This window comes from Heptranchias perlo, chromosome 13 (genome assembly GCF_035084215.1).
Source record: "Heptranchias perlo isolate sHepPer1 chromosome 13, sHepPer1.hap1, whole genome shotgun sequence".
In the NCBI taxonomy this organism is placed as follows: Eukaryota; Metazoa; Chordata; class Chondrichthyes; order Hexanchiformes; family Hexanchidae; genus Heptranchias; species Heptranchias perlo.
In genome coordinates this window covers 4,883,103-4,896,823 of record NC_090337.1, presented here as the reverse complement: position 1 = coordinate 4,896,823, position 13,721 = coordinate 4,883,103, and the positions used below count along the sequence as shown (strand labels likewise).

The 13,721-nt window shown below is 45.6% G+C and overlaps 1 protein-coding gene across 1 annotated transcript in view; it reads right to left on the bottom strand.

Moving 5' to 3' along the window:
* Positions 1–13,721, bottom strand: part of LOC137331232 (uncharacterized) — a 40,727-nt gene that overhangs the window by 15,173 nt on the left and 11,833 nt on the right. The window contains exons 6-9 of the mRNA XM_067994876.1: positions 11,813–11,884; positions 10,586–10,667; positions 9,578–9,792; positions 4,622–4,778 (exon numbers count right to left, since the gene is read on the bottom strand). Coding sequence (XP_067850977.1) covers positions 4,622–4,778; positions 9,578–9,792; positions 10,586–10,667; positions 11,813–11,884 — 526 coding nt within the window. The remainder of the gene's footprint in view (positions 1–4,621; positions 4,779–9,577; positions 9,793–10,585; positions 10,668–11,812; positions 11,885–13,721) is intronic.

Below are 13,721 nucleotides of genomic sequence, written 5' to 3'. Positions count from 1 at the left end.
TTTTCTAATCTCACTCCTGAAAGGTCTGGCTCTAATTTTTAGACTGTGCCCCCTACTCCTAGAATCCCCAACCAGTGGAAATAGTTTCTCTCTATCCACCCTATCTGTTCCCCTTAATATCTTATACACTTTGATCAGATCACCCCTTAACCTTCGAAACTCTAGAGAATACAACCCCAATTTGTGTAATCTCTCCTCGTAACTTAACCCTTGAAGTCCGGGTATCATTCTAGTAAACCTACGCTGCACTCCCTCCAAGGCAAATATGTCCTTCCGAAGGTGCGGTGCCCAGAACTGCTCACAGTACTCCAGGTGCGGTCTAACCAGGGTTTTGTATAGCTGCAGCATAACTTCTGCCCCCTTGTACTCCAGTCCTCTAGATATAAAGGCCAGCATTCCATTTGCCTTCTTGATTATTTTCTGCACCTGTTCATGACACTTCAATGATCTATGTACCTGAACCCCCGAAGTCCCTTTGGACATCCACTGTTTTTAACTTTTTACCATTGAGAAAGTATCCTGTTCTATCCTTTTTTGATCCAACGTGGATGACCTCACATTTGTCTACATTGAATTCCATTTGCCACAGTTTTGCCCATTCACCTAATCTATCAATATCGCTTTGTAATTTTATGTTTTCATCCACACTGCTTACAATGCCACCAATCTTTGTGTCAACGGCAAACTTAGATATGAGACTTTCTATGGCTTCATCTGAGTGGTTAATAAATATTGTGAATAATTGAGGCCCCAAGACAGATCCCTGCGGGACTCCACAAGTCACATCCTGCCAATGTGAGTACCTGCCCATTATCCCTACTCTCTGTCGCCTTTCGCTCAGCCAACTTCCTAACCAAGTCCGTACTTTTCCCTCGATTCCATGGGCTTCTATCTTAGCTAACAGTCTCTTATTTGGGACCTTATCAAATGCCTTCTGGAAGTCCATATAAATAACATCCATTGACATTCCCCTGTCCACTACTTTAGTTACCTCTTCAAAAAATTCAATCAGGTTTGTCAGGCACGACCTACCTTTCACAAATCCATGCTGGCTCTCTCTGATTAACTGAAAATTCTCAAGGTGTTCAGTCACCCTATCCTTAATTATAGACTCCAGCATTTTCCCCACAACAGATGTTAGGCTAACTGGTCTATAATTCCCTGGTTTCCCTCTCTCTCCTTTCTTAAAAAGCGGAGTGACATGTGCAATTTTCCAATCTAGAGGGACCGTTTCTGAATCTGGAGAACTTTGAAAGATTCTAGTTAGGGCATCTGCAATGTGCTCACCTACTTCCTTTAAAATTCTGGGATGGAAACCATCTGGTCCTGGGGATTTGTCACTCTTTAGTGCTGTTATTTTCTTCATTACTGTTGCTTTACTTATGTTAATTTTATTGAGTCCCTGTCCCCGATTCAATATTAGTTTTCTTGGGATTTCCGGCATGCTATCCTCTTTTTCTACTGTAAATACTGACGCAAAGTAATTGTTCAACATGTCCACCATTTCCCCATTGTCAATGACAGTATCCCCACTTTCAGTTTTTAAGGGGCCAACACTGCTCCTGACCACTCTCTTTTTCCTAATGTAACTATGAAAGTTCTTTGTATTGGTTTTGATATCCCTTGCAAGTTTCTTTTCATACTCTCTTTTTGTAGTTCTTACTCTCTGTTTTGTGACCCTTTGTTGATCTTTGTATCTTTCCCATTCACCAGGATCTGTGCCATTTTTTGCCTTTTTGTATGTCCTTTCCTTATGTCTTATACTGTCCCTTACCTCTTTAATTGTCCATGGCTGTTTTTTTTTTGGCAAGTAGAGTTCTTGCCCCTCAGGGGTATAAACCGATTCTGTATCACGTTAAATGTTTCTTTAAACATTTCCCACTGATCATCAGTCATTTTACCCATTAACAGATTTGCCCAGTTTACTGTGGACAGTCTCTGTCTCATCCCATTGAAGTCGGCCTTACCCAAGTCTAGAATCTTAGCAGCTGATTCACTTTTTTCCCTTTCAAACTCTACATTGAACTCGATCGTGTTATGATCGCTATTGGATAGATGTTCACGCACAGTTAATCTGTTAAATAAATCTGGTTCATTACTCATTACTAAATCTAGTATGGCTTGCCCCCTTGTTGCCTCTAGGACATACTACTGTAGAAAACTATCCCGAACACACTCAAGAAATTCACTACCTTTCTGACAGTTGCTAGTCTGCTTTTCCCAATCTATGTGAAGGTTAAAGTCCCCCAATAAGACCACTATGCCTTTGTTACACGCTTGTCTAATCTCTGCATTTATACAATCTAGCACTTCAGAGCTGCTGCCAGGGGTCCTATACACAACTCCCACTATAGTCTTAAATCCTTTCCTATTTCTCAATTCAACCCATAAGGTCTCTGTTGGCTGTTTACCACTCGTTATATCCTTCTTTATCATTGAAGTGATTTCATCTCTAATCACTAAGGCTACTCCTCCCCCTCTTCCATTTTCCCTATCTCTCCTGTAGACCTTATAACCCGGTATATTTAGTTCCCAATCCTGACCATCCTGCAGCCATGTCTCAGTAATAGCTATCATGTCATACCCTCCAATTTGAATTTGAACCTGTAGTTCATTTAATTTATTCCTTATACTCCGTGCATTTGTATATAGAACTCTTAGTTGGGCCACACACCCGAGCCTGACCTTCAGCTTTGATGCTGGGTTAATCGCCTTACGCCTTCTAGTTTTCACTTTATCTGTGGTGTCTAAAGTACACTTTCTTTCTGCTGCTCTACGCTTTTCCCTTTCACTTGTTCTTGAACAACTGTTTGTACTATTTGTATTCTAAATTTCCCCTGGGTCTTCCCCTCTCTTGCTGCTCTCAACTTTACTCCCTTCTGACTCCCCGCTCAGGTTCCCATCCCCCTGCCACTCTAGTTTAAACCTTCCTCAACAGCACTAGCAAACACCCCCACGAGGACATTGGTCCTGGTCCTGCTCGGGTGTAACCCGTCCCGCTTGTACAGGTCCCACCTTCCCCAGAACCGGTCCCAATGTCCCAGGAATCTAAATCCCTCCCTCCTACACCATCCCTGCAGCCACGCATTCATCCGGTCTATTCTCCTGTTCCTATACTCACTGGCACGTGGCACTGGGAGTAATCCCAGCTTCCCCTTAAATGTATCTACACTATTCGCCTCAACTACTCCCTGTGGGAGCAAGTTCCACATTCTCACCACTCTCTGGGTAAAGAAGTTTCTCCTGAATTCCCTATTGGATTTATTAGTGACTATCTTATGTTTATTGCCTCTAGTTCTGGTCTCCCCCACAAGTGGAAACATCTTCTCTCCATCTACCCTATCAAACCCTTTCATTATCTTAATGACCTCTATCAGATCACCCCTCAGAATTCTTCTTTCGAGAGAAAAGAGCCCCAGCCTGTTCAATCTTTCCTCATAATTATAACCTCTCAGTTCTGGTATCGTCCTTGTAAATCTTTTTTGCACTTTCTCCGGTGCCTCTATATCCTTTTTATAATACGGAGACCAGAACGGTGCACAGTGCTCCAAGCGTGGTCTAACCAAGGTTCGACACAAGTTTAACATCCATTAATATAAAGATTTAGCCATACTATAGGATAGACAGTATAGTGGTGTGGTTATGTTACTGGACTGCTAATTCAGAGGGTTGAATTAATAATCGACAGAACGTGAGTTCTAATCCCATTGTGACAGTTTGAGAATTTAAAGAAATCTGGACATAAAAAGCTGGTCTCAGGAAAAGTGACCATGAAGCTGTCGGATTGTTGTTAAAAACCCAACTGGTTCACTGATGTCCTTTAGGGAAGGAAACCTGCCGTCCTTACCCGGTCTGGACCTATATGTGACTCCAGTCCCACACCAACATGGTTGACTCTTAACTGCCCTCTGAAGTGGCCGAGTGAGTCACAAGGGATGGGCAATAAATGCATCAACAGGGCACAATTGTCCCAGATTCCACCCAGCCAGGGGGAGGAGATACAATCGGCCCAAGAGCCTCAAATTAGAGAAGGGAACAGCAGTCGGGTACAACATGGGTGGGACAGTGTAGAGGGAGCTTTACTCTGTATCTAACCCGTGCTGTACCTGCTCTGGGAGTGTTTGATGAGACAGTGTAGAGGGAGCTTTACTCTGTATCTAACCCACGATGTACCTGCTCTGGGAGTGTTTGATGAGACAGTGTAGAGGGAGCTTTACTCTGTATCTAACCCGTGCTGTACCTGCTCTGGGAGTGTTTGATGGGATAGTGTAGAGGGAGCTTTACTCTGTATCTAACCCATGCTGTACCTGCCCTGGGAGTGTTTGATGGGACAGTGTAGAGGGAGCTTTACTCTGTATCTAACCCATGCTGTACCTGCCCTGGGAGTGTTTGATGGGACAGTGTAGAGGGAGCTTTACTCTGTATCTAACCCATGCTGTACCTGCCCTGGGAGTGTTTGATGGGCCTCCCAGTTCCCTCACATTTGTTCAACTTAAAGTCATGAGCGAATGAAAGTGTCGATCGGCTGTGAGTGACCCAATGGAATATTTTCCAATCAGCTCTTATAGAAGTGAGTTGCTAGCCTTGGCGTTTCACACCAGCCGAACGAGTGGATTATTACCTGGGGGAGTGCAACGTGGGCCTCAGGTAAGTCGGTAGTTAGAGTTTCCAGCGAGCCGTCCTGCACTGCTTGACGGACAAGGTCTAATTGGCCGCAGAATCGATGGAAGTCCGCAGACCCCAGGCAATACCCAGAATCCTGCTTCACAGCCGCATTCCTGAAATAAACAAAAGGATTTGGAGAGGGAACAGATCTCACGGTGAGTTAAGAATTGAATCGGGGAGCTGGGACGGTTATCTGGTTATGAGGTTCGAGAGTCAACAGCTGTGCCAGGGCACTGAGGGGAAGGGTCTCAGCTTCCTGCTTTCAGTTCTGGCCCACACCCCTCTCTTTACCCTGAACAGGAGCCGAATGCTTCCAGAATCTTCTTTTCAGCGATGAGGGTCTTCAATTACGTGGAGAGACTGGAGAAGCTGGGATTGTTCTCCTTAGAGCAGAGAAGGGTAAGGAGAGATTTAATAGAGGCGTTCAAAATCATGAAGGGTTTTGATAGAGTAAATAACAAGAAACTGTTTCCAGTGGCAGAAGGGTCGGTAACCAGAGGACACAGATTTTAGATAATTGGCTAAGGAACCATAGGGGAGATGAGGAGACATTTTTTACGCAGCGAGTTGTTCTGATCTGGAATGCGCTGCCTGAAAGGGCGGTGGAAGCAGATTCAATGGTAACTTTTAAAAGGGAATTAGATAAATATTTGAAAAGGAAAAATTTGCAGGTCTATGGGGAAAGAGCAAGGGAGTGGGAGTAACTGGATCGCTCTTTCAAAGAGCCAGCACAGGCACGATGGGCCGAATGGCCTCCTCCTGTTCCGTATGATTCTGTGATTCAATGGTTTTTATTACTTGTGGGGGAAGGAGATAAGATCTCCTCCATCCGATGTCTGTGACAAAATCGTGAATGGGTGTGCGATGAGTTTGTTTATGATCGTGCCATGAATAGCAAACAGAGGAAATCCAGCCATGGTGCAATTTGATAAACTCCATGCCATGTTTTGCAACAGGCTCCATTCCACTGCCTAGATCATACTCCGCTCCTCCTTTTGGGACTTATGCAGTCAGATCCATTGCTGACACAAGGGGTAGTGCAATGTGAGTGTGAGCCAGATGCACATGGTGACCAACAGGGGCGTAACAAACAACACACCCAGTAGTGTCAGCCATGGCTCAGTGGGTAGCAGGCTCGCTTTCTGAATCATGAAGGCTGTGGGTTCAAGTCTCACTCCACTTTGTGCATATAATCTAGGCTGACACTCCCAGCGCCGGTACTGTGGGAGTGCTGCATTGTCGGAGGTGCTGTCTTTTGAATGAACCAAGGCCCCGACTGCCCTCCCAGGTGGGCATAAAAGATCCCACAGCCACTATCCGAAGAAGAGCAGGGGTGTTCTCCTGGGCCGACCAACATCACTCAGAAACAAATTATCTGGTGGTGATCCGTGTACTGATTGAGTGTGTGAGCAACAGATGGAGTTTGGCTGTGATGCCCACCACAGAGGAACAGGCTGCTGAATAGTGCTTTCTGGGTTCGCCCGTGAAAGGTGACACCTTCGAGGTAGTGGGGAAGAGTCAGCACCTTCAGGAGGGGAGGGGAGACAGTTAATGGGAGAGGGGAACCTGCACCTCGAGGGGAATTCAGTGCTGCATCATGTTGGAGGGTTACCAATGGGGGATGGTTTTTTAAATGTTTATTTCCCGGATTTGGGCAAGGCCGTCATTTATTGCCCATCCCTGGTTGCCCTGAGAAGGTGGTGGTGGGCGGCCTTCTTGACCACAGGTTTCCTTCCCTAAAGGACATCAGTGAACCAGTTGGGTTTTTATGACAATCCGACAGCCTCATGGTCACTTTTACTGAGACCAACTTTTTATTTCCAGATTGTTTGAAAAAAAGGTCTAAATTGAAACTGCCTTTGTAGGGGATTTAGACTCACATTCTCTGGATTACTAGTCCAGTAACATAACCACTGCACCATATATCTCGGTGACACTGCTGTTGGAAGCTATTGAACAGAAGACAGGCATCTTATCACAGTTGGGAGGGAAGACGTTGGGAGCCAAAAGGGAACAATCAGAGGGAGAAACATTCCCAACCAGCTCTTATGTGTCTCCTAGCAACCAGCTCAGTGTAACATTGGTGGAAGCTCGGAAACAGGTCATTTGTTACCCCAGGAAACCAAGGGGAGAGGAAAAGGAATTTGTTTTCTGAAAGATAAAATTAAAAGTTACACTGCCCAAGTGGTGCTGGTCTGTGGTTATATCCTTGGTTTGTGCTGAGTTAAGTGCTCCTTGTCTCAATCTCGATCTTAGTCTCAATCTCGATCTTAGTCTCAATCTCGATCTTAGTCTCAATCTCAATGTTAGTCTCAATCTCTTGGTCTCAGTCCCACTCCACAGACTTGAGCCCATAATCCAGGCTGACACTCCCAGTGCCAGTACTGAGGGAGTGCTGCACTGTCGGAGGTGCCGTCTTTAGGTTAAACTGAGACCCCCGTCTGCCGTCTCAGGCAGATGTAAAAGATCCCACGGCCATTATTTTCGAAGAAGAACAGGGGTAGTTCTCCCCAGTGTCCTGGGCCAATATTTATCCATCAATCAATATCACTAAAAACAGATTATTTCGTCATTTATCACATTGCTGTTTGTGGGATCTTGCTGTGTGCAAATTGGCTGCCGCGTTTCCCTACATTACAACAGTGACTACGCTTCAAAAAGTACTTCATTGGCTGAAATGTGCTGTGGGACAACCTGAGGTCATGAAAGGCACTATAGAATCATAGAATCATAGAACCATAGAAAATTTAGGGCACAGAAAGGGCAATTCGGCCCATCGTGTCTGCACTGGCTAAAAATGAGCCACCCAGCCTAATCCCACTTTCCAGCACTTGGTCCGTAGCCCTGTAGGTTACGGCACTTCAGGTGCACATCCAGGTACTTTTCAAATGGGTTGAGGGTTTCTGCCTCTACCACCCTTTCAGGCAGTGAGTTCCAGACCCCCACCACCCTCTGGGTGAAAAAGTCTTTCCTCAACTTCCCTCTAATCCTTCTACCAATCACTTTAAATCTATGCCTCCTGGTTATTGACCACTCTGCTAAGGGAAATAGGTCCTTCCTATCCACTCTATCTAGGCCCCTCATAATTTTGTACACCTCAATTAAATCACCCCTCAGTCTACTCTGTTCCAAAGAGAACAACCCCAGCCTATCCAATCTTTCCTCATAGCTAAAATTCTCCAGTCCTGGCAACATCCTCGTAAATCTCCTCTGTACCCTCTCTAGTACAATTACATCCTTCCTGTAATGTGGTGACCAGAACTGTACGCAGTACACAAGCTGTGGCCTAACCAGTGTTTTATACAGTTCTAGCATAACTTCCCCGCTCTCATATTCTATGCCTCGGCTAATAAAGGAAAGTATTCCATTTGCCTTCTTAACCACTTTATCTACCCGTCCTGTTACCTTCAGGGAACTGTGGACATGCACTCCAAGGTCCCTCACGTCCTCTACACCTCTCAGTATCCTCCCATTTATTGTGTATTCCCTTGCCTTGTTTGTCCTCCCCAAATGCATTACCTCACACTTCTCTGGATTTAATTCCATTTGCCACTTTTCTGCCCACCTGACCAGTCCATTGATATCTTCCTGCAGTCTACAGCTTTCCTCCTCATGATCAACCACACGGCCAATTTTTGTACCATCTGCAAACTTCTTAATCATGCCCCCTTCATTGAAGTCCAAATCATTAATGTATATCACAAAAAGCAAGGGACCTTGCACTGAGCCCCACTGGAAACAGCCTTCCAGTCACAAAAACACCCGTCGACCATTACCCTTTGCTTCCTGCCACTGAGCCAATTTTGGATCCAATTTGCCACTCTCCCTTGAATCCCATGGGCTTGTACTTTTTTGACCAGTCTGCCATGTGGGACCTTATTAAAAGCCTTGCTAAAATCCATGTAGACTACATCAAATGCACTACCCTCATCGACCCTCCTTGTTACCTGCTCAAAAAATTCAATCAGGTGAGTCAGACATGACCTTCCCTTAACAAATCCATTCTGACTGTCCTTGATTAATCCGTGCCTTTCTAAGTGATGGTTTATCCTATCCCTCAGAATTGATTCCAATAATTTGCCCACCAGCACTGGCCTATAATTACTCGGTCTATCCCTCACTCCCTTTTTAAAGAATGGTACAACGTTAGCAGCCCTCCAATCCTCCAGCACCACGCCTGTATCCAGTGAGGATTGGAAAATAATGGTCAGAGCCTCCGCAATTTCCTTCCTTGCTTCTTTTAACAGCCTGGGATACATTTCATTCAGGCCTGGCGATTTATCTACTTTCAAAGATACTAATCTCCTTAATACTTCCTCTCTCACTATGTTTATCCCATCCAATATTTCACACTCCTCCTCCTTAACTACAATGTCTGCATCGTCCCCCTCTTTTGTGAAGACAGACACAAAGTATTCATTAAGAACCATACCCACATCTTCCGCCTCCACACACAGGTTACCTTTTTGGTCTCTAATAGGCCCTACTCTTTCCTTAGTTATCCTCTTGCTCTTAATGTATTTATAAAACATCTTTGGGTTTTCCTTGATTTTTCTTGCAAATATTTTTTCATGCCCTCTCTTTGCTTTCCTGATTTCCTTTTTAATTTCACCCCTGCACTTTCTATACTCCTCTAGGCTTTCTGTAGTATTGAGTTCCCGGTGTCCCTTTTTTAATAAGCTTCCCCTTTTTTGCCTCATCTTACCCTGTGGGCTCCTTGTCATCCAGGGGCTCTAGATTTGTCAGCCCAGCCCTTTTTCTTTATGGGAACATGTTTACTCTGAACCCCTTGAATCTTCCCCTTGAATGCCTCCCAGTAGAAATGCAAGTTCTTTCTTTCTGTCTGTGGTAGGACTGCGTAGGCCCTGTGTAAATGGAGATGCAATATTAATATCGCTCTAAAAGCTCTTACTCTAGGTTGGTTTTCAGGCCTGCGAGGAACGCTGCCGTGTATTTCTGCTGCATCAGGATTTCATGGTGGGCCTCCTGTGAATTTTTCTCTGTCAGGTACACTTGGTGCTTTAGAGATTTCAATTCTTCCTTCAGTTCCTCCTTCTCCAGGCGAGAGAGCGACTTTGCGTAAATCTTCTCTTTCAAGCGTAGCTTTTTAATCTCTTCCTCCTGCCCCTGGAGACAAAACACCTCCTGTTGGACTCAGAAGAGGAAGATTGTGGACAGGACAATGACCCTGGTCAAGGCATAAGGCACGTCACGAGAGCTTTCATTGCTCTGGCTTCCCCCTTCCTTTCTTCCCCCAACCCCTTCCTAACACGTTGACTCTCACTAGGGTCCAGTTCCATGGGCAGCAAGTCCGCCCCAGAATTTCACCCAAATAGAGATTTTTCTCATGTGAGAAGAGGCAATGAGCAACATCAGGCTACTCAACCATGGGGGGTATCACAGTTGAGTGTGATCCTAACACACACACACGCACACAGACACACGCACACACACACACACACATATGCAGACAGACACAGACAGACAGACACAGACAGGCACAGACACAGACAGGCACACATACAGATGGACACACACACACACAGACTGACACAGAGACACACAGGCAGACACAGACAGACACACACACACACACAGACAGACACACACACACACAGACACACACACACAGACAGACAGACACACACACACACAGACACACACACACAGACACAGTTTCCAGTGGGGTCACTGGACAGCGATCAGGAACAGGAATCCAGGCTGGTTTTTCCCTCCCTCTACCTCAGGGACACTGAGGCCAATTGTGGCCCCATTATTCCCACCCCAGCTGAGATCAGCTCAGCACAGATCAGGGGTAGAACCTGAAACCCTCGGCTGTGCCAGGCCCAGTACCACACGGGCAGCACATTCACCATCGGGAGGTTGCGGATCCAATATATTAACGCAAAAATGAAGTAACCTTCATCTTCTTCATCAACTTCTCCTCGAGTACCATCCATCGAGCCTTTTTACTCTCTGTCTCTTCTTTCAATGCTTGCTCCCTAGCAGAAAGTGAACGAGTTAGGGACATTCATTGAGACACCTCCACAGAATCATACAGCACAGGCGGAGGCCATTCGGACCATCGTGCCTGTGCCAGCTCTTTGAAAGAGCTGTCCAATTAGTCCCATTCCCCCCTGCTCTTTCCACATAACCCTGCAAATTTTTCCTTTTCAATTTATCCAATTCCCTTTCGAAAGTTATTATTGAATCTGCTTCCACCGCCCTTTCAGGCAGCGCGTTCCAGATCAGAACAACATCCTGCACCAATAAAATTCTCATCATCTCCCCTCTGGTTCTTTTGTCAATCACCTTAAATCTGTGTCCTCTGGTTACCGACCCTTCTGCTACTGGAAACAGTTTCTCCTTATTTACTCTATCAAAACCCTTCATGATTTTGAACACCTCCATTAAATCTCCCCTTAGACCTTCTCTGCTCTAAGGAGAACAATCCCAGCTTCTCCAGTCTCTCCACATAACTCAAGTCCCTCATCCCTGGTACCATTTTAGTAAATCTCCTCTGCCCCCTCTCCAAGACCTTGACATCCTTCCTGGAGTGTGGTGCCCAGAATTGGACAAATACTCCAGTTGAAGCCTAACCAGTGTTTTATAAAGGTTTAGCATAACTTCCTTGCTTTTGTACTCTATACCTCTGTTTATAAGACACAGGAGAATTATTAGATTCATAGGACCATAGAAGCTTGCAGCACAGAAAGAGGCCATTCGGCCCATTGTGTCTGTGCTGGCTCTTTGCGAGAGCAATGGGTCCAATTCTATCCATTTCTATTGGAATGTTTTTTGAAACATAAGAATTTTTCAGGAACACGAGTTATACCATGAGGCTAACCAAGCCCATCACACTTCAACCTCGCCGGCTCTGACCACCAACCCACCTTCTCACCATATCCCCAATCCCTTCTCTTTCCACAAACAGATCCACTGTCCATTGGACCCATTTATGGTGTGTGCTTCAGCAGACTTCCCTGGCATGGAGGTTATCCCCACCGAGATTGGTGGAGTAAAGCAGCAGTAAAAGGTCAGGAACACCCCTAGTATTTGTACACTTATCGATCTGCTCATATACCCAAACATTTTCTGTGCCTCCTTACTTGCCACATGGTCCCTTGCCCCGTTCTCCCCCCCTCACCTCTCCAATGCTTCACACAGTACTTTCTGTTTCTCACGCTCCCACAGCTGGACAATGCTTGCTCTCCGCAACCTGTTGTGTGTAAACGCATTAAGAATGAGTGAGACAAACATTTATTTTAAAAAATATGATTTGCTGGGACAACATAGCAGGTACGAGAGTGTCATGGTTTATTGTATTGGATTAGTAACCTAGCAGATACCCCACCATGGTAAAGTGTGAAATTGTATTTTGGTAATATGTGGGCTGGCACTTGGGGAAAGAAATAGCCATGATCACTGTTCCTTACGTCTAAAAACCCAACTAGTTCACTAATGTCCATCAGGGAAGGGAGCCTGCTGTCCTTACCCGGTCCGGGCCTATATGGACTCCAGTCCCAAGCTTGACTCTCAATGCCCTCTGAGCAACTAGCAATGGGTAACAAATACAACCTTCCCAGTGTTGCTCACATCCCCAGAACAAATTTAAAAAACAAAAGGTCCATTATTATCTGAAAAGAGTAAGGAGAGGTCAGCCTATTGGGTGTTGCCCCATGACCAGATCTACCGTTTCAGAATCTGACAGACCTGCATTGTATTTCCAACATTAATTAATGATTGACTTGCCCCTGAGCACATGTTCAAGGAGAAAAGAATTTATGGCACCCACCATGTCCTTAGGTGTCTCAAAGTGCTTCACAGCCAATGAATTACTTTAGAAGGCAGTTGCTTTGTAAGGGCAACAAGCCTGTTGTCCAAAGCTGTCCACACTCCCGCCCTTGGACCATTTCTAACCTGCAACCTCTGTCAGTGCAGCCACAAGGCTCTGGCCACTCAGTTCTACTTGTGTTTGTATTTCTTACTTGTTTGAATTTTGTGAGGGTGGAGGTTTGGGAAGGGCCGATTTTAGCCTCATTGGTGGGTAAACCCCAAATCAGAACACCGAGAATGGTAATATCAGCAACTTGAGATACCTAGAAGTTACAACACGGAATCAGGCCATTCGGCCCGACCAGCCCGTGTCAGCGTTTGCCCTCTCCCCATGTGAGCAAGAAACTCTAATCACATTTACCTATTCCCATATCCCATCACTGGGTCAAAATCCTACCTATCAGCACTGTGAGAGCGTCTTCACCACATGGACTGCAGCGGTTCAAGAAGAAGGCCCACCACCACCTTCTCAAGGGGCAACTAGGGATGGGCAATAAATGCTGGACTAGCCAGTGAGGCCCACATTCCGAGAATGAATAATGATTAGAATCCCTTCATCCCCTTTTCCTTTAACCGCCTCTCCAATCTAATCTTGAATGTTGACATAGTTTCTGCCTCAACCACTAACCCTGGAATTGAATCCTCACAGCTCTTTGTGTGAAGAAAGTTTCTCCTGGCCTTTGTTCTAAATATGTATGGTAATTAATTGGGAACGGGGATTTAAACTTTGTGTGTGGTGAGCAAGGCTCCATGGTTCCCAAGGCACCCATCAAGACACAAAAGCCTGGATTGTGCTACTGTAGATGCACATGGCCAAGTTTGGACCATCAAAGAGAACGCAGGTCTGCTACCATCTTGCAGGTCAGCAGTGGTTCAGTGGTAGCACCTCTCACCTCTGGGTCAAGAGACTTGTGGGTTCAAGTTCCACTCCAGAGATTTGAGCACATAATCCAGGCTGAGACTCCCAGTACAGTACTGAGGGAGTGCTGCACTGTCGGAGGTGCCGTCTTTTGGATGAGACGTTAAACTGAGGCCCCATATGCCCTCTCAGGTGGACGTAAAAGATCTCATGGTACTATTTTGATCAAGACCAGGAGAGTTCTCCCTGGTGTCCTGGCAAATATTTATCCCTCAACCAACATCACTAAAAAACAGATTATCTGGTCATTAGCTCATTGCTGTTTGTGGGATCTTGCTGTGCGCAAATTGGCTGCCGCGTT